The sequence below is a fragment of the Camelus bactrianus genome, chromosome 5, assembly GCF_048773025.1.
Source record: "Camelus bactrianus isolate YW-2024 breed Bactrian camel chromosome 5, ASM4877302v1, whole genome shotgun sequence".
NCBI lineage: Eukaryota > Metazoa > Chordata > Mammalia > Artiodactyla > Camelidae > Camelus > Camelus bactrianus.
In genome coordinates, this window is record NC_133543.1 from 91343567 (window position 1) to 91364967 (window position 21401).

The window sequence follows — 21401 nt, forward strand, 5'->3', positions numbered from 1 at the left end:
TCTCAGCAGCCCTGGATCGCCAGACCCAGGCTTTGACTCTGTAAGTAAACAAGATAAGGCGCGAGAAATCAGGAAGCATCATGCTAGAAGCTCCAAAGTCCAAGACACAAGTGGAGGGTAATTGAGTATTATTATCAGTAGCAGTAATGGCAGAATTTTGCTGTCACACACGGCCGTGCCAAACCCATACTCCATGCACAGGGAGCCCATGTCTCCTCACTCTGCCTTTCCCACCCTAAACTGAATGGGGACAAGGGTAGATGCAGTTTTGAGGGACCTAAAGGTTTTTATAATTTCAGGAGTGCCTCTGAAAGGCAAGCACACAGGTGAGGGGCCCTGGAACTAAGTGTTCCTTAGCTTCGTGGTAAGCCCACCTCTACCAAGGGCTCCTCTTTCATTCTCCACCTGAGAGGGCCTGGGGGAGATGGGGCTGTTTCTAGACGCTTGTATCCCCGGTTGTTATCTAGTACTTACAAAGCATCAATCAATTCTAAGTGCCAACTTTGGGGGCTTAGCAGGAATCCAAGATCATGAGAGTCCACAAACACAGCAGGCTGTCTCTGAGCCCCATAAATTGCAGGTGAATGGGAACCTCATGGCTTACATCCTCCAAAGCAACGTGTTTCTAAAGCTCTCCAGAACCCCAGTACTGAGAGTCCAAGAGCCTCTGGCTTTCCAGAAGACTCCTGGAAGTCTTTCAGACTTCAGAGCACTTTCCAGAAGCTCTTCTAGCCAGAGGGTCCATCATGAATGCCACCCAGCCCCAGGCCCTACTCCTTTTGTGGAAGAGAGCCTCACTTCTTCTGACCTCTGACAATGATCCAGCCGCCACTAGAAGCACGGACACTCAGATCAGATATCTGCTCCTTGGGAAGGTTTTGAGCTCTGAGGCAAGATGGGCCCCACAGCGCCCTCCCTGTCCATGGCTCTAAGCCAGAACAGATCCTGTATGTCTTTCTTCTGGCCTTGCTTGTTGCCAGGAAGCCCAAAGGACACAAGCTGAGGCCCTTCCCTGGCATCCAGGAAGTGCGGAAAATCTACCTACAGGGGAGAACGCTCTTGGCCTCACCTGCCTCATCCTGGAGAGCTCAGTGGGGTACCACGCCATGGCAGAGTGTGCTCACCAGCAAGGAGCCTCCTCAGTGTGGAACTGGTTCTGCCCATTCATGGTGAAGCTGGGATGCACAGGGGTGTGATTTGAGGGGCATCAGGAATCTATCTCTTGCCCTCACTCAAAAGTTTTCCTATGTGGCTACCTGGAATTCTGCCATTAGGGATTCATTCCTTCATGCCAGGTGCCTTTTGGAAACTGTAAATATCCTTAAGAGGTAGGATCAATGTGAGAGAGGTAGGGCTCAGTGGAAGCAATGGTATATGTGTGCGTGTGGAGTTGGGGTGCACAAGGGGAGGATAAGCCAGGCAGAAGCAGGATGGGGAGGGGAGATAGGTAAGGAGACAGGAAAGCAGCTAAGGCTGACCTCCCTCTTTTTACCTAAAGTCAGCTCATAGAACCCTTTGTGAAAGGAAAGTGAGGAAAACATTTTCAAAGGGTTTAGGAAAGGAGGATGGCAGGCAGGAAGATTTTCGAACATCCCTGTCCAAAAAAACCCAACTTGTTCCGGTAACATTGCTTCCTATAAACTACAGTCTGAGTGACCGTCTCCTAAAATTTTTCCAAAAGGATTTTCCAAGTCCCAGAAATGTCACTGTGAAAGATACTCATTGTCTTTCCTAATAAATTTAATTTGGGTTTCCAATTTTAAAAATAAATAAATAAAAAGGATTCATTTCAGGGGGGAAAAATCGTTACTCTAAACTCGTAACATTAAATTACAATAATTCAATAAAACGATGAAAGTTAGCCAGCCAGCAAAGATTCAGACCAAATTTGGCTCTCTATGTCATTTGTCTTTTGTAATAAGGAAATTGTTCCTCTCCTTATGCGTCCAAGTTATGTGCTGTTACTGCACTAGGAAGAAAAGCCTGTCTAGTGGCTTAGTTTCAGTTTTTCTAAAAAGGGCAGACCCCATGACACAAGGGTGTGCCAGGGAATGAGCACCTTGACCTACACAAGCTCTGTGTGTTTCCACACTCTCTGACCACTTATTTGAGGCTCTGATGACACTAAGATGAGGTAGGTAGCCTTTCCTAGTCCCCATCTGGCTTTGTGCACAGGGTGCCCCCAAGAAACCCCAGCTGACACTTTCCACGGGCAGGAAGATGACAGGCAGGAGTCAAAGCCCAAACAGTTCACTGACAAGAGCCCAGAAGCTGAATTCAAAGTGGGCCAGGCCTTGAGTTTCCACCCTGGCCTTCTACATGGAGCTGATTCCCTGTAGAGCGGGCCACTTTCCACACCCCAGGCACCCCCTCGTGCCTGCACTCTTAGGTCAGGCTCTTTGCAATTTCTGACCTGATGCTAAATCCTCAGCCCTCCGTTTGCCTTCTTGTTTGAGACAAAAATTCAGCAAGTAGTCAGAGCTTGGCAGGGCCAGTGACCACAAGCAGACATTGGCTTCAAGTAAGAAACGATAGAAGCTGCCTTTCTACTGCCCTCTGATAAATGTGTGTTGCGTGCATTCAAGCCCCGGATGTGCCTCGTCTGCGGAGAAGCCAAGCAAATCTACCACCTGGAAAGTTTCCACCCTGGATAGCTTCCTAAATCATATTCTGCCCTGGCGCAGTGTAGGTTCCCCGGAGGCACTGTGACGAGACCTCATTTATTCCCGAGACCTCCTGAAACGAACTCCCAGGCCCCTTTAGAAATGGTCTGAGAGGATGTTAGAAGTTCCCCCAAATTTCCAAAATATAACCAACAATTCCAGACCCTGAGATCCCATTCACTTGGGAATCATGCAATGGAAAGTTGAAGTGTTTCCCTCAAATGAATTCGTGGGTCTCTTTTTATTTTAAGAAGTTGCAGGTCTAAAAATCAGAAGAGAAGGGACAGCTCTCCCACCAAAACCCCTGCTCCCTGATATTCAGCCAGTTCCCCAGAGAATGGCTCTGCCTGCTCCCTCCCTGCACCTGTGTGAGGAGACCAGCACGGCTGCCTGAGCGTGTGTTGAGAATCGAAAGTTTGGTTGCTCTGCTGATGTGGACTTGAAACCCACCTGCTTTATATGGTCTAGCTTTCTGTTGAGGACATCACAGCAACTTGACAAATCTCAATTTTCCTCGTTGGGATTAACTCTCCCAAGCCCCTCCTTCCTACATGGAGTGCTGCATACTTTTGCAGATAGTAATCAAATGTCACAAATTATGGGTCTGATTCAATCCAAATTATGCACAGAGCTGGGAGGTGGTGAGTGGGGGGGGCGCTTTTGATTCCTCTCAGCTCTTCGCAGATGCTCTAAATGCCAGCCTGTTCACATCCCTGACTGATCCCTTTAGATTTCCATAAGTCAGAGGAGAAGCAGAAGGAGAACCCAAGGCACCAAGCTAGCTGTTTCTGTTGAAGCACAGACAAAAGTTCTGGCGTTAGGAGAGCACGCCTTCCTGCCTCGTGCTCTGTAGAACAGCGCTACACGCTGTGAGGCTGGCTGCGGGAACAGTCAAGAAAGAAGACTTGTTTCTGTTTTTCCATTATTTTTAAAAACTGAATGAAGATTTTGATTTTCAAAAGTAAATCCTTAGCCCCAAACTTGTTCTCCTGTTTCTGAAAGGCCCAGTCCTAAGAAGGAATGACTTGAAACATTGATTTTATAATATTTGTTGCTGTTCACAGCTCCAGGTTTCTCAGGGGAGTTTGGAGAGGGTTGTTTTTCTCAGTAGTTGGAGCACAGTTCTTTCTGGCTCACTTTGTAGACTTGAACTTCCAGCTTAGGTAAGCCAGGTACTCAGCAGCATCAACAACTGAATTCCTGAGCATCAGATTTAAGGGAAAATAGGTTGAAATGATTTGAGGGAGGCAAGGTATGTGCAAAACATAAGAGGTCTTTTGTGCCTATAAGGGAATGCATACATCCCCCTAAAAGTTCATAAAATTAAAAACTAGTCTTTCCCGAACTCAAGAAACCCCTAGAGCATCAGGCCAGCACTTTTCAAAAATTAGGAATACAAACTATGTTTTATTTTTCATAATCTGCACTCTTACTCATTCAAACCTAACTTGGTAACCCTGAAAGACAATTTCTCTTTTGTAACTAAACAATCAGAATAAGTTGTCTCTGAATAGCTCTAACGCTAGCCATCACTTTTTCAGCACAGAAAGAAAAATAAGTAAAGATGCTTAAATTCATGTACCATTTTTGATGGAGGTGAAGTGAAATAAGCAGTAGATAAGAAAAAAAATAAAAAAAAAACCAAAAAGAGAAACCAATAAGGCAAAGCAAAAAGCTCTCCTTGGATTTAGAGAATGTCCCATTTAGAGAAATACCAGAATATTAGAGGAGCTTCCTTAGCAGAAATTTCAAAACCTTTGCCCCTACCAACGTACAGTGGTAGAAGGAAGTGTCTCGTTTTTCTCGTGCAGGTGGCCACAGGCAAACATGCGCACACTCCATGTTTGCTAAGCATTTCTCCACCGTTTGTTCCCAATGCAGAACCCAATCCACCAAAGCTATCAAAATCACAGATGCCATTCCCTTTGCCTCTCCCACAGTGGAATTATTTTACAAATAAACTCACACATGTGCCAAATGGTGCTGTTAGGGCAGAAACACTCTAAATGCTGTTGAATGAACAATCATTTGTCAGTAGGTTGGAGTACTATGCTGCTACACAAACAGGCTGAGGAGACCCTCAGATCCTGACATGGAGTGACTGCAGAGGTATATTCTAAGGTGGGGGTGGGGGAAGCGAGGTGCAGAATAGTTTCTACAGTGGACTACCACTTGTGCAAAGGAGGAGAGACTATTTTTAAGAGTGAGAGAGAGAGAGAAATTTAATTGCTTGTTTATGCAAACTCTCTGGAAAGATAGCCAAGATATTGAGGGACCCGGGTGGGAGGAAAACATCCTTTTCTATCTTTAAAATTTTGTTTTCCTTCCACTTTTATTGAGATATAATTGACATACAGCACCGTATACTCTTTTTTTCAGTGAGGGTAGGGGGTTAGGTTGTATGTATTTTTTTTTTTTAACAGAGTTACTGGGGATTGAACCCAGGACCTCATGCTTGCTAGGCACACACTCTGCCACTGAGCTATACCCTCCCTCTCTTCTATCTTTTGAATTATGTACAGAGTCAAGGTTTTACCCAGCCAAAAATAAATATGATGATTTAAGAATACAATCTGACAAAGCACATATTTTTCACTTGAGTGTCTGGATGGACAAGAGGGCAATCCTTGGGATAAAAGAACACTTCCCCTTTGAGGCTGAGAGTTGGCCCCCATAATCCAGGAGTCCCCTTGCCTCTCAAAGCCTTCGGGGGTCCAGCAGAGTCCAGAAGGAAGGCCCAGGGCTCGCCAGCAAATTTTTATCAGTTCACTGGGGGCCGGCCGGCCGGCCAAGGAACCCGGGCTGCCTGCTGCGACGCCTAAGCCGTGACAGCTGCGTAAACTGGCGGTGCCCCAGCCTGACCTACTGCAGAGACAGGTCAGCCCAGTGCATGCGGGGATAAGAAAACAACCTTCCTTCTCTCCAGCGGCTCCACTGCCAAGCTGCTCCAGCGGGAGAACCACAGGGCAGGAGCCCGCCAGCCCCCACACGTCTTACAAGCCAGGCTACTCTATTCTCCCTCGCATCACACCCCAATCACACAGAAGCCCCAAGCGTTGGGGGCTGGATAGAGGGAAACTGAATAGAGAGGTCACTGAAATGTATCCTCCAGCTTAACAAATGCTGTTTTGCAAAGTTTCCTTAATATTTCTGAACGCAAATTTTAAAGGAGAGGGATTAAGAAGAATCACGCAGAAAGAAAGAATGCACACAATCTCACGTGAGGAGCTATAAAGACATTTACGAACAATGAAGCCGGCTGAAGAAGGGATGAAATGAGACATTATACAAACACAGTTCTACAAAATGAAGGCTTGCAACAGGATTTCAGGAGTAAGAACGTATGTGTGAGATCCGTTTTCCAAAAGCAACTTGTTTGTCCATCCAGCGGGGGGTGAGGGAGGGAATCTGTGCAAACAAATGCACAAACAAAACAAAGAAAAGTTTGATTTGGAAGAGTTTTAAGTAACCAAGTTAGCCTAAGAGAGAAAAGTAATCTTTATAGAACTGGGAGAAAAAGTGACTAAGAACTATCTTTTGACATCTCAGTGGATGGTTTTCGAATTTTACTATTTTTTTCAAATCTATTAAATCAATAAAGCCTATTGTATTAAAGGGTTTCTTATCAACTCAACTCAATTTTTTTGACTCAGTAAAAGTGTACTTTGTCAGGGGGTGGGGGAGGCGATGTGCGCGTGCGTGGGTGCATGTATGTATGTTGGTCTTCATTGTTGCTCCTAAGCCTGAGTTAAGCTTTTATCTGCCCTTGGGCAGAGCCCATCTGCCAGGAGACTAGTCGCTTTCTGCATGTTCAGAGGGTTTTTTCCCCCAAGGTTTTGAGTTTTCCTATGAGAGAAGTATAACTTGCCTCTTCTCATTTTATTTTCATATCACCCTGGGAAATTGGTATGAGGTGCCCCCATCTTACCAGACATCAAAACTGAAGTTCAAGGGGTCACACCTGAAATATGCTTGGTCTCAATGTTAGAGCAAAATTAGGGATGCAAGAAGAGACCACTTTTACCTTGGATACAATGCTCTTATAAGGCAAGCAAAGACATGAAAAAAGACTTTGGGGTGTGTTTAAGTCAGGCAAGAAACATTTAATTGCTTAAGGGAACCTCAGTCAGGAAACTAGCCAAGTAGGGATCCAGAAAGAAGGAACCTGTTGCTTTATTTAATAATAAAATGAATTGGACCAATTAATTTTCTCTGGTTCAGGTTAAGCTCAACCATGGTAATTTGGAGACACACATACACACCCTCTGGCCAAGATTTTCCTAATCATGATACTGTACTTAAATATTGGAAGAATTTTAAAATATATGTTTGAAAGTAGACTCTATGAGTCTATAATTGTTTTAAAATAAGATTTAAAAAATAGACCCTGTAGAGGAAACAAAAATGATGTTAATATTCCCAGACAATGCCTAAGTGCATGCTAACTGGGTAAGGTAATGCTTATATTAGGGTTTGCCGAAATAATAATAATACGAAGAATACGAAGAATACGAAGAATAAGAAGAAGAATACGAAGAATACGAAGAATACGAAGAATACGAAGAAGAAGAAGAATACGAAGAAGAAGAAGAAGGAGGAGGAGGAGGAGGAGGAGGAGGAGGAGGAGACGATATAAGGGTATGGTGGCTGTCCTTTTAGCATATCTGTGTACCTCTAAAAATCACAAGCCTACAAATGTAGGCTTTTTGTTAAAAATGTAAGTTTGTACGTGACCATATAAGCATTAACTATGAAATTATACCAACTCCATGTTGCAGGATAAGTTACACACAGCAATTAACTTTCCTTTCTTAGCCATTCTCTCCTAACTTACTTATTGTTTCCATCTAATGACATAAAGCCAAGTACATTTAGTTCTGCAGTTGTTTCCACAAGTATGCCTACCATCCAATTGTAAAATTTTTGAAAATTTACATTTAATCTACGTAAAACTATACCATTCAAATTCTCAATATGATCCTGAAAAATTTTAAATGCTGAAAATTGGTGATATTTCTTCTCCCTCAATACTATACTAGTTAGCCAAGAAGAATCTCCCATCCTTGTCACAAAGTATTTTGATCAGCTATTTTAAAATAGAATCCAATGGAATTAGATCCACAATGAGTGGGAAATTGGCTCCTAGAATCAAGAATTTATATTAATCTACTGTTGTAGATGCAGTAAATCTGCACCCCCCCCCCCCAAAAAAAACCACAAGAGTCAAAAAATCACTAAATGAGGTTAAGGAGACAAATATATGGCTAGTTGGCCTATCATGATTTCTAATTTGTTTTACTGGCGAAGATTCATTTTCTAGTCACTGCAGTAAGAAGGAAGACATAAAAACTCAGACTACTTTGATCGAGCTGCTTCAACCCAAAGAAAAGGGATTCTTTGTTGTCTTTGTTTGTTTTTAACTTAAAATGCAGCAGCAAAAATTTAAATGCTACAAACTTTGCTGTATTCGATGTACAAGGTAAAATCCTTTCTGATGATTTTTTTTCTAGGAGATATGTGCATCAAATCAAGTTCTAAATTTGATCGCATTGTCCTTTGTTGACATACAATTACTTATTTAAAGAAAAGTGGCTGTTTCCATGGCAGGAATTATGTTAGTCTCTTCTTAGTTTTTATCAGGAAGGAAGGGAAACAGATAATTAAAGAAGAGACTTCATAAAGCCCATTATTCCTCAAGTGTCTTCAACAACTACTTCCCATGGTTTTCATAGCTCCCTTTGACAATGCTAACGTTTCAAATTCATCTCTCTTAAATAAATGGTTTTTAAATGTTAATGAGCATTTTGATAACTGTACCTGTCCCAGTTACAAACTGGAAATTCTATATATTCTGTTCATTAGAGAGCACAACCTCAGTGGTATTGGAGATCAGTGTTTGGCCCAATAGTGCAGAGTAGAGCTGAAAACTGAGCTGTAACACTCTCTACCTGAGACTGGCAGGAATGGGCAAGAAAATCCTTCTCAACAGAGCAGAGGACTGTCCTCTGTTCCCACTGTGCTGTGCATCTTCCAAGAGAACAGCAACTTCTGAAATTCCCTGTCACTTTCTCTGACCACAATCCCCTAGCTAAAGGCAGCTAGTTTTTTTTTTTTTTTTACTAATAATATCACATTTTTATTTACTGTTTTCCAGCCTTATTGAAATATAATTGACATAAGCCAGTTGTTGAGTCAGTAATTCTGCCTTGGTATTGAGATCAGGCCCCACTTGGAGCATGACTCTGCTGTCCCCCTGGCAGTATATGAACACATAGCCTGATATCCAAGGGGAAAAAGTCACTTTAACTCTGCAAGTATATGAAATATACATGTACATGGAAAATACAACAGAGAACTCTCTAAGGCTGCATCTGGACCAAGGACAAAGTAACCATAATAGATCTGAGCTGATTCACTTCCAGCTTAATCTATTTCAGGCAGCTGTCCCACATAGCAATGGTTGGGACTATTTCAAAGAACATTTGAGCACAGGTAGATTATTAATTAATTGGGAGACAATAATAGAAAATATTAGAAAATACTCACTAATGATTCTGAGTCTGTATGTCAAGATTTATCTTGTTCAATAGTGAACAAGGAAGAGTAAAAAAAAATAATTAAAACAAAGTGAAATAAAAATAAAACCCTATGCATAATTATTTAATATTGAAATAAACACAGTTGGGGAAAGGGATTCAGAAAATCTCCCACACAGGCAGATCCATGATGCTCAGCTGAATATTCAAAACCGGAATCTGGCATAAATTTCACAACCTCAGTTAGAATGATTTGTTGGAATTTGCAAATTAAGCACAGAGATGCTATTTCCAAAGATCCTTTTCAGGAATTTCAGCTCTCATAATAAAAGAGAAATCAATCCAAATATATTGAATTCTTAAACCAAAAAAAAGTCAAATAGTTCATCTAAAAATCAACAGCCAAAAAATCATAAAATTATTCAGGGAAATTTTTTCCCTAGCATTCAACAGCACTGCTAAATGTGAATTGGGAAACCGTGCTGTTACCTCAAATCCTGATGATTCTAGAAAGTGTAATCCATAGAACGAATAAACTATAAACTTTTTTGTGTGTGCAACTGGGTATAGTTTACTGCCAGTATAATTTATAGTGACCGACTTATAAATAAACTTTAACGATGCACAAACTATACACACAAACAAACACATATCTGGTCCTACATTATAGGAGGTTTAAAAATATACATGGGACTCTATCTATAAACACAAAAATTGTGGAAACACATGTAGAGAAATGCAGTCAATATAACTCCCAGTTTCCTGTGTATTTAATTATTCCCCACCTAGTTTTACATAAAACTCTGACATCTTTCCTTTACATCATTCTAGTTTGGAAGGCAATTTCAGTGAAACTTCCATTTTTTAGAAAGTTAGTGACATGCGATCTTAGCTTCCATGCCTCCCACCACCTTCCCCAAAATGAGGATCTATATGATGATAAACTCACCCACTTCGCCTAAGTTCTAAACAAGAAATCACCATAGGATAATTAAAAACACCCCATGAATCTCTCCTCTACAAACCTATGACATGTAACTGCTTTCGGTTCCTATTTCTTAAAGAGAATTTGGTCAATCCTCCTTAGCGGTTTCAGAGGAAAAGGAGGATTTTCCAAGACAGATAAGTTGAAATGATCCCGCTTTGATCTCAGTGGTTAAGAATCCCACACAATGGAAGATGGCCACTGAGGGGCCTCGATCCTGGCCTTTTAATGCGTAACAATGGTATCAACAAACAGCTACTTAATCAATATTTGGCCAGAGCTGCTGAAAACTTCCTTTTCAGATTTTAATTCCTAGTTGTAAAACAACCCCAGAGCAGCCAGTGAGATAAGGCATTAAACTGACTGCTTAATTGCCTTTTAGTGTCTTGTTAGTTATCTATGTACATTCTTAATGGTTCTTTAATCTTTATTTACCCGCATAAATAAGTTATCTGTTGTAGGACCCAATCGAACTGAATCGTCTCTGCCCTAGCCCTGGCCAAACTCTCCCAGCGTTTGCATGATGTTCTTGTTGAGGCTTTTAATATTCATCGGCCATTTATTTATGTACAACTTAAACATTTAACCTCCTGGTTAGGAAGGATTTTTTTTTTTTTTTGGTCCCTAAAATATATCTATTCATGAATGTTGAACCTGGGTTCACCTGATTGATTTCCACATATTCCACTCCCTGAACCGAGGAGCACTTGCTGGTTCCGCCTCACCGCCCCCATGGGTTTTATTGCGCAGCCCTGGGGACTCTTAAATGACCCTTCAGTAATTATTACGCACTTGAAGCCCCTACGTCTCCGTTCCGGTGCTATCAACAATCAAATCAAACTTCAAAATAAACATACAATTTCAAGCATTAATTAGAATATCTGCATGTTTTCAATAAGGCTAGAAAGCAATCATGCAGTAGTCAACCAAACAAAACAAGCCAGCGAAAAAGAAAAGAGCTACGCTCCGAACTCTGGTGTTTCTTTTTAAATCCTCCCATCAGGAAAATCGTTGCCGCTGCATCCTTGTAAACGCAGTGCTGTGTTTTAATCCAAGTTCTGATACTTCCAATACATTTTAAAGTGGGTGCTATTTCCTTGTTGAGTACTGTAAGGGCTTCAGAAAACAGGAAATTTACCCAAAAGACTAGAGACGACTTGGGAATTAAATTCGTGATTCTGACAAGTGGATTTGGGGAGTGGGCCGTCCACTTTAATAAAGGTTCCAATGCCACGAACGTAAGATCTTACAGCTCATGATTTTTAATCTGTGTGAAAGTTCCTCCCTCACCCTCGCCTGCCTCTCCCCCTCCTCCATTCCTCGCGCCAAAACTCGGGGGAGGGGGAAGAGACGGCCTTCGGTTCCCCTCGATTTCAGTAGCCTTCCCGTTAAGGATAAACTGCTCTTTTCATGATTCCACTGGAAATGAAATACTTCCAGGATCTTTCAAACGTCTGTGCGTTTTTAATTGCTTTAAATTATGCCCTGCTGAAAAGTTGATCTCGCCCTCGTTAATTTTAGAAACGCTCATAAGTTTATAAACTGGAGCAAAACTTTTGTCACTTTTACTTTCTCACATCCAAAAAACAAAACAAAAAAAAAAGTACTGTTTTCCATAAATGTCAACTAGAAAGGGAGCGATATGAAAGGAGTGTAAGCTCCAACAGACCTATGCCTGGGGTCTCTTGGCTCAATCTTTGAAATTGTTGCAAACCTCCCACGCTCACTGGTGATTCTTAAAAGGAGTAGAGTCCCATGAAAGTGTATCTCCAGCCCCAATCAAAACATCAATTTGGCAATCTGGCCTCTCTCCCCCTGCACTCCCGAGCTGCCACTTCAAAGCCACTGCAACAAGTCAGTAATTGTAACTTTGCATCTAAATATTTAAGCGAGAGTCTTGCAGTCGCGTGTCCATTTACAGTCCTCATCTGTCCTCTAATTCCATTACGGCACAAAGCAAAAATGTTTTCCAAAACTCACAAACAGGGAAAGCGTCACCCTGCTGGTGGTGGTGGTGGTGGAGGAGGAGGAGGAGGAGGAGGAGGAGGAGGAGGAGGAGGAGGAGGAGGAGGAGGAGGAGTTGATGAAGGAGCAGTTTCTATTGATTAGTCACTGCTTTTGTGTTAAGGGCTTTCTTTAAAATAAGAAAAAAAAAATGGGGGGAGGTTGCAGAAATTTCACTAATGTGAGCCTCGGGCAAGGAAGGGGGGAAAAAGAGGAGAAGAAGGGGGGGAAAGCGGGCTGTGTCTAGATGAAAGTGAGAAGGACATAAAGGAGGCAATTGAGTCGGCTGCAGCCCGGCGAGCTAAGCTTCGAGCCGGCCGGAGCGCAGGGGAGGGGGCGGCGCGGCGCTTTGGCTCAGGGCGCAGGAGTGGGGGCCGGCCCATTGTGGCGGCGCCCGCGGGCCCGCTCCGCCGCGCCGGGGGACGAACAGAGGCGCCCATTGAGTGGCCGCAGCGTGGGCCTTGCCCACAGCCCCCGATGCTGCGACCGGGGTTTAGTTCCTCCGGCTGCGCCTGTTCGGCTCTCGGTGCTGACTAGGGGCGAGAGAGGGTGGGTAGGGGGGAGGTTAAGGGAGGGCGGTTCCTGGCCGCCCAACCCTCTCCTTCCACCAGAGCAAAAGAGCTGGAAGGACAGACCCAAGAAGGGCGCAAAGCGTCTATTGCGCGCCAGGGCGCACGGCCCAGAGCGCGCCGGGTCCCTCCGCAGCGCTGCTCTTGGATTGGGCAAGGGACAAGGGAAAGTTGGGAAGGTGAAAGGGGCCATCTAGAAAAAAGGGCAAGACGCTGGAGACAAGAACGAGGGCGGTTCGATCTCCTTCAGGGTACCTCTGTGTCCTAGTGTCTGACAAGTAAAAAGATGTACCCGAGAAAGCCAGTCTCTCCAACATCCGGCAGGCCGGAAAGGAATTTGGAACCTCCAGAGAGAGAGCACGCCGCCCTGGTCAGGCGGACCCTGGACCCAAACGTCCCTCCTCAGCCAGGCTCTTCCCACCTCGCCTGGGCTCTCATAGCCTTTTATCGACATTCAATCTATTTTCCAAACGGGACAGCCTGGGACTGTTTGAGTCCCGAACAGCAGAGGGAATTTTGAGAGGGTTTCTAAACTTCCCTTCAAACTCCACTCCACTGTGTCCTTTCTCTGGGCCCCTCTTGCCCTCCGGGGCTCATCTGGAAATGGAGCTAGAGGCACTGAAGAGACTGACGCTGCATCTTCCTTGACAGCCCCAAATTAAATTAGACTTCAGCCTCCGAGGTGTGTATAAGTGTGTGTTTTCAACGGTTCAGCCCCCGCTGGGGAGAATACTCTGATTTTAAAAATGGTAGCAATTGCCCTTGAATGGCAGCGGGCCCAGCTAGACGGCCCAAAAGACTAGAAACATTTTGTAGGTGAAATGGCCACTTTTTCCACGCTGGAGAGTCCATAAAACTTCCTGGCGCAGCAGCTATTGGGTCTCATTGAATAATTCATCCCTCATTGCAAGCCCATAATGTCTATTCTCGGCCCTTTGTGGGGCTGTTTTCTCTTCTTTTCTCCTTGAATTATAAAAAGGTTGCCTTCCTTTGTTCACATCAAGCTGCTGGGAGCGGGAGCTTTGTCTGGGCCGAGCTAAAGTGTGAGTTTCAATGGACTCTCCAGGCTTTGTCTCCCAAGTTCATCTCCAAGTGTAGATTGTGTAGAGAAGGCCTTCTTTGTAAAAGCTGGAAAAGTTGTACAAATGTTTGACCAGCTCATTTGGGGCGTTTTGTCTCCCGGTCCTCGGATGCTGGTGCTGCGAGGGAGCTGCCGGTCTGCCGCGCAGGCGCCTCCAGCAACAAGTAGCAAAGCCTTGCCCCCTCCACCTACCCTCCCAAGCCTCTCTTACCCACTGGGCTCATTGCCCCGCTGCCTTCAGGGGCCTGTTGGGTTTCAGGTTGGCTGGTTTCTTGCCTTCATCCCTCCCCAATACCTCCATGTTGCATCTAGACCTGGAATAAAAGCCGGGGTGTCTTCTCAGAGACCAGGGCAGAAACTCACCTCTCCAAAAGGAGGGGCTTAAACTGAGTCCCTGTGAAGCCCCTACTTTAAAAGGAGGGAGAAAAAAAAAAAACAGCATATGTATCTCCCTGCTCAACCTGCCTTGAGTTTTGGTGTCTTTTCTTGATTGCCTGTGTGTGCTAGAATGGCCAGGCTTCTGTTCATACCTAAAATCAGTGGTTTGGATTTGCCACATCTAAATTTAAGTGTCCTTTCGAGGTTGTGTGCAAATTTTGCATTGATTTGTAAAGCTGTGGCTCGGGGGACCAGCGGTCTGCCCAAGAGTTGGGAAAAGAAGCGACCAGCTTCCCGACCCACTCTCCTACCTTGGACGCCACTGGCTGAGGGCTCAGACCCAGCTGGTTGAAGTGGGTGACCGCTCCAATCCCCTCTGGAAAGCCACCTGCCCTTCCACAGCAACTCTAAAGTCAACTCAGCCCAACTAAGTCCCGAGTCCAGGCACAGGAAGGCCGCGCGTGGGCGGGGGCACCCGGCGACTCTCCGCGCCTTTAAAGGGGCGCAATCATCCCCAAGGCTAAAAGTGCTGAGACGCAAAACTACTGAGACCCTCCTGCTGCCCTGAGCCTTTCCCAGTTCAACTCCCACAAGGCTGACTTTCTTTTGTGGGAGTGGGGGGTACCTCTAGAGTCTGAAGATAACCCACATCTGGTCAAAGGGAAGCAGGCTGCACTTACGGCTCCGCGGAAGAGATTTTTCTCTCGAGGCTGGCAGATCGAAGCCAACAAGAAGCCAGTGGTCTGCACCCCTGAGCGGAGAAAGGGTGCTAGTTCTGCCCTAGAACCCAGATCCCTTCGGTTTGTAACCCAGAACTTAGACTTGTTTGACTTCCCAGACACACACAGCTCAAACCCTACCGAATTTGAAAACCAATTTAAAACAAAGGAAAAAACAGCCAACTTAACACATACACACTTCTAAGGCAATCAATGAGGTGCAACTTTGGAACGCCACTGCCTTAAAGAGTTTTGAGTCTCTCCATCTCCCGGTCCGGGTCCCAGCCCCCGTCCCTCTCCCTTTTTCTCTCCCTCCCCTCACTCTTCTGATGCAGGAAACTCTTTGGAGACCAGCGCCTTTCCTAAGGGCGCAAAAGTTCCTTTAACCTCTAGAGGTTCAACGGACAGTCCCCAGCCCCCCAAGCGCTCAGAGACGCCCAGTCCCGGATGCCTGAGGGCAAGAGGGCAGCCCCGCACCTAGAGCGCAGTTCGAAATTCTAGAGTCCGACAGGCTGCAAGTGGTGCGGAACAACGATTTATAAAATAGAAAAAAGAAAACGAACAGAAAAGATTTTTGTGTTCATTGTAAGTGAGTCTCTGGTCTTTCACGTGAAGGCTCTTACCGGGGTGCAGTGGATGTGAGCGGGTAGAGACCTTCACACGAGCCGGGGCCGCGCCGCCCTCAGGGCCCCCAGCGTCCGAGCGCCGTAGTCCGCCGGGTGCAGGCCCCCCGGGGCGCCGCCCCACGCGCCGCAGCTTACCTCGCTCGCTCAGGATGCCGTCGATGCTGTGTTTCGCCTTCTTCTCGCTCTCCTCTGCCTCCTTCCTCTCCAGGTCGGTCTCCTCCTCTTCTCCTTTCCCGAATTTACTCCTCAGGATGCGGCTGATGGAACTCACTGGGGGCGGGAGGAGGAAAGGAGCGCATACGACTGAGATTGCGGGACTGTGCTGGAGGGAGCCCCCAGTCCGAATCGGGGTGGGGGCAGGGGGCCTAGAAGGCCTGCCCTATACAGCTGGCTTCTGTCTCCTTCTGCATCTTTGGGCATCCTCGCCCTTCCACCCCCTCCCCACTCAACACCCTCCACCCCTCATCACACAATCGGCTTGTAGGAACAGGGAGGCGGGAGCCTGGAAAGCTCGCACCGCCCCGATAGGGCCAGGAACCACCGACTCTGTCCTCTCTCCCTGGTAGGAAGCGTTTCCCTTCTGGACTCCACAGACGGTTCTCTAGATCTCCAGACTAAGAGAATTCTCCTGCCAGCCCACATCCCCTCAACCTGAGGGCATTGAGCCCCGCGGTTCGCGTTGAGGGAGGAAGAATCAGAGCGGACCCGTCCCCTTCCATTCTATTCTTTTTGAGGCTATAAAGGGTTTAAATTTCAACTGCAGAATCGTTTCCTATTGTGAAAATCAAAAGAAAATGCACTCTCCCCAGTTTATTTTTTCCAGATTCCAGTGGAGTAAACAAATCCATGCTCTGAAATATCTTATTTTCGCAGGGGAAAAAAATGAGTTTCCTTTTAATTAAAAACAAACCCGCGCGCCCTCGCACTAGCTCTGCGCTCGCCCCTCTTTTCCCTCCGCCTCCCTCCCCGGCAGCCGGGGGCGCCGGCTGGTCCCTGGGACTCTCGGGGTGGGGGGAATCCCGGCCGTTGCCGAAGCCTCCCCTTTTCTGCGCACACGGCGAAGTCTGGATTGGTGCGGCCCCACTTCTCCCTTCGGTTGGGGTTACCAAAACATTTGTTTCTCTTTAAAAGGGAACATCAATATTAACAAACGCTTGGCCTCCACCTCGAGTTTCCTGCCGTGCCTTCTCGACAGAAATCCTGTTTGAGGAGCCCTCAGCGGCGGTCTCTCAACCCCAGGATAAGCAGCTCATCACCCCTCCATAAAACGTCAAAAATGTCTAGTTCATAAATATTTAAGAGACTTGGGAAGGGCCGGTCGCCTCCAGATAGCCTAGATTGATCACTGGGGTGATTATGGCTCAAACGACTTGCCTGGGTAATAGCGACCAACACTTGAGCCTCAAAAGACCTTAATGGGCCTAGTACCTGAGGGTACGGTGTTTCGATCACAGACTGCATCCTTGAGTAATTTGTCTCGAATTTCCCAGCTGAACATGCCAGGGTTCTCTCTTTTGTATTCCTCAATTTTCTTCTCCACGTCAGGCGTTGTCACCTGCTTTAAGAGAACAGGCAGGCAGGCGTTGGTACCCAGTCCTCTGGACCAGATGTGGCAGCCTTGCCGCCTCCGGGCCTGGCCAGACGCTCCTTCCTGTGCCCCGTGGGAAGGTCCCTCTAGTTAGCAAAAGGACCTCAACTCTCTGAGACAGTTTTCTTTAGAAAGGGGCAGACAGGAAACAATCCCACCCCGCAGCAGACTGGGCACTCTCCTTCCCAAATGAGCTCTCATAATCAGGATAAATTAAGAAGCATAACGTATTGCGGGAGGGTGCTATCTGATCCATGGAAATAAAGAAAGGCAACTCCTTACACTAAATCAGCAAGAAAACGAAACTAAAAAAGAAATGCTTGAAAGAGGAGCTGAAAAATCAAGTTAGGTCTGCAACTTGTGCCTTTCCAAAGGAGCACAAGATTTTAGCTAAAGTGAAAAGCAAAATGAAATACAAAAGGTGAGTATCTAGGTTTTTTTAAACTATAGCAGGCAACAAATACGGATAATTTAAAAGACTGGCTCCTTTTTTCCCCAATAAAAGGAGTTTCCAGAGATTCTTAGAGAGGTTGCAAATGGGGGTGGCATTGGAGGAGAAGAGGCGGGTGTTTGGAAGTCTTCAGTTTACCAGAACTCTCCTTTGGTTTTGCCCTGTGGCAACCAGAAAATTATACTGAATTTCCCCCACATCCAGAAGAAAAGGCAGGCCCTATATACCCCCCTCCCACTCAGCTCTGGCCTGTGTGGCTCTCTTTCTTTTTTTAAAGAGAAGCAAAATAATTTGAGGATAGCATCAAACTTCTTTTTAAAAAGTAAGTGGCTCATTACAAAGAAAAATCACTTTAGCTTTTGACTGCTTGAAGACACTTTGGACTGGAAGCGCCTGGGGACAGGAGTTGGCAGAGGAATCATTAGGGAACCAAAAGTGGCTCCTTGGATTAGTATTGGAAAGGGCAGTGCTGGGAGCTGGGAGGATCCTTGGGGAAGAACTCAGCAACAGGTAGGCACACACAGCTTGCACGCTTTAGGTTTTTGCCTGTTAAAATAATTTGATGAGGCTTTCAGGATTCTAAGGCATGAACAACAAATGCTTTATCCCTTTTGCAAAAAGGCTGGAGTTTTTCCTTAGCATTTATCAAGGAACACCAGCTCAGAGAGAAATCTAGTCCCTTCCCTTCACCTCCCAACACACACACACACACACACACACACACACACACACACACACACACACACACCCCTTCCCGGACTAGGAAAAATCTCCTCAGAAAGCTCCAGATGGCAGTCCTTGCCCCAGGGCTGCTCTTCCCTAACTCTGGACACCACAGATCAAAGGCCTCAGGGCCAGGCGGTGCACTCACCTTGGGCTTGCTGCCACCAATGGCACCGGGACGGATGGAGCCCGTCTCCTGATACCTGCACAAGATCTTAGAGACGCAGCCGTGGGACACGCGCAACTGGCGGGAGATGACGCAGGGCCGGATGCCATGGTGGGCCATCTCCACAATCTTGTGGCGGATGTGGTTGGGTAGTGGCCTGCCATTGATAAATACACCGCCGAGCTGGTTGACCCGGCCCTGGCCGAGGGGAGTGGACACTGGGAGCAGAAGGCGAAAAGAGAAGCAAACGGAAAGTCATTTTGGGAGAGGGGAGATGAACCCAACTAATTTCATACTCTTCTGGCCAATCGGCATGTTACAGCCTCAGCATTGAAACTGCTCAATTCAGGCTCCCAGAGCCAGACCCTATTCCAATCAACTTTGTTCAAATTATCAAGCAACTTGGAGGCACATAATCTTGTGTGAAGGGAGCAACCGGGGCAAAATAACTCTCCCCAGTGAAACTGCCCTCCCTTTGGGCCCAAGAAAGGGGAGAATTGCGGGGAAAGGAGACCCTGAGGCTGGTATAAAGTATATCTAATTCAAGGAACATCCTCCTGGCCAGGAGGCACTGGCCTTCTCCAGTTCACACTGAACTCTGTCTAATTGGGGTGGCTTTCTTTCTAAGGGATTTGGAGGAGCTGACAGTCCTTCAGGTTTCCAGCTAAGAGCTAAGAGTGTTCCAGCCAAAGGTCAAAGAGGCTCCTGGAAGCAGGCCGCAGGTGGCAGCACGTGTCACCTGTTACACCTCGGGGACAGAGAAGACAGTCAGCTCTGCTTGCAGGCGTCCTCACCTCCTATGGTGCTCTGGGTTTTACGTTCTACTCTGGACCGACCGAGGGCCAAGGCCAGGAGCCTCCCCGTCAGCATCCCGACTCGGGCGCCCCAACCTCGTAAACTATCTAGAAAGTCTCCTTGCAAATCCTCCTGACTCCCCGGGATTCCAGAACCTTCAGGTTGACTGAAAAGCAGTTCCCCCGACGGGTTATGACAACTTTGAGATGCCTCTGGAGATGAATGGAACTCTAATTAATGAATCAATTAATACTAAAATTTCCAAGCACGATGCTGCGCGGCGTGTGCCACCACAACTTTGCACCGGCAGGAAAATCCTTCCGGAATTAACAAGACTTCGGCAAATATGGGAGCAGCTGGGACAGTTTTGAAGTGCCTTTGGGTGGACAAAATGCGAAGAAGTTCCTTTCTGGTGCTCAGAAGTCGATTGATCCCTTCCCCACCACGGCATTTCCAAAACAACAGGGGAGAGCGGACCGGCCCCGGAGCAGGCCTGGTCTCCAAGCGCTGCGAGCTGTTACAAAGAGAGCGGCGCCCCGTTTGCCCAGGAAAAATCGAGTTGGGGGATCTCCCCCCGACTGCTCCCTCCTGGGTGGAAGTACCCCGGGAATGGGCTCCTGGACGCTCAGAGGAAGCTGCAGAGGCTCCGGGCCGGGTGGCGCTACGGCCTTTTCTTACCTTCCAGCGGGAACCCGCTGCGCGGGTAGTTCTGCCCCGGGCCCGGCCGCATCATCCTAGGCACAGCTCCGGCCAACGTGGTCATCCTTCGAGCAGCTTCGCTCGGAAATTATATTCCAGGTGAAGGCGAAATAGAAAGACGAGCTCTGCGCTGGTGACCCCCGGCAACTCCCCCGAGCTTGGGGAGCCCCTCCCCAAAAAGGCTGGAGAGAGAGGGAGAGACAAGGAGAGGGGGGCTACTCGCTCCTAGTCCAGAGAGAGGCTCGAGATGGAACCGGGGAAAGGGGCGGGCAGGGAGGCCCAGAGTCCAGGGTCCTGAGCCCGAGGCGGAAAAGTTTGGTGCGAGTCTGGGTGAGCGGCCCCGCGGCTGGGGGCGCTGGGGAGGGGGTTCCGAGCGCCGCGACGAGCCGGGGAGTGGGGGTGGGAGCGGGAGGGCGGCCGGCCTGAGTCTCCTCCCGTCGTGACACCGAGTGCAGGGATCCGGGCTCGGGAGCATTTATTAGTTCTTTCACCCAAAGCTTGGTCAGGAGCCCTGAGCTGCGATTGGCCGACGGGGAGACCGTCCCGGGTGGCGGAGACACGCGCTGATTGGGCGACAGCGGCCACTTTCTCTTCCCATCCCCGGCGGTGCCGGGGCCTCTGCCGGCCCGAGAGAGGGACCCGCGCGGCGCCCCTTCCCCGTAGAGAGGAGGGTAGACCCACGGAAACTGGGAGAGACAGTCCGAGGGTGATGGCAGCTCCTGGGAGTGCAGACGGGTCCGAGTCTCTCTGTCACTCTGCGTGTGTGTCTCTTTCCTTGACTTTCTATTTCTCCGTCTCCTTGTCTCTCTCTGTGTATTTCCGTGTGTCTTTTTCTGTCTTCGACTCTTCCTCTCATTCCATCTCTCTGTGCGTTTCTATGTCTCTGTTTTTCTACCTGTGGCTCTTCCCTGTTCCCATTTTTCTTGGCTTACTGCCACTGAAGGGGGCGCAATTCCAATAAGAAGGCACTGGAGCCCCAGACATGTTCAGTCTTCCTTCCTCTGGTCCATGCCCCCTGGCCTAGGCTTGTTATGGGGGTCTTCTCAGTGGGGTTCCTCCCAGGAGGAGCCCAGGGTGTGCTGATCAGTTCTTTTGTCTCCTCAGTCTGGGGGCAGGAATAGTGTGAAGCTTAGGTAATGGCTGGAGGCCCTGGGACTGGCTAGTTGTAAGCTGGGGAGGGGAGGAAAAAGAAAAGGGTTTCCTCTTCTTGATTAAAAAACCCGCTCTAGGAAGCCCCAGCTCTAAATCTGGAGGTATAGATCCCCCCAATGCATCGGCAGAAATGCGTCTGTATGTTAAAGTTTTGCCCCGCTGCAGCGTTTGTTCTCAGGAATTTATTATGGTATTCAGACTAAACTGCTGGAAAAATAAAAGGAGCGAAGTCTTGGCTAGGAGCTGAAGTGTCCCCAGCAGGATAT

At 47.2% G+C, this 21401-nt stretch overlaps 1 protein-coding gene across 1 annotated transcript in view; it reads right to left on the bottom strand.

Moving 5' to 3' along the window:
• PAX3 (paired box 3) overlaps positions 1-20399 on the bottom strand; it is an 89863-nt gene extending 69464 nt beyond the window's left edge. The window contains exons 1-4 of the mRNA XM_010948848.3: positions 19963-20399; positions 18472-18707; positions 16990-17119; positions 15697-15831 (exon numbers count right to left, since the gene is read on the bottom strand). Of these exons, the coding sequence (XP_010947150.2) occupies positions 15697-15831; positions 16990-17119; positions 18472-18707; positions 19963-20047 (586 nt within the window). The 5' untranslated portion in view covers positions 20048-20399. The remainder of the gene's footprint in view (positions 1-15696; positions 15832-16989; positions 17120-18471; positions 18708-19962) is intronic.
• Positions 20400-21401: the final 1002 nt, after the last annotated feature.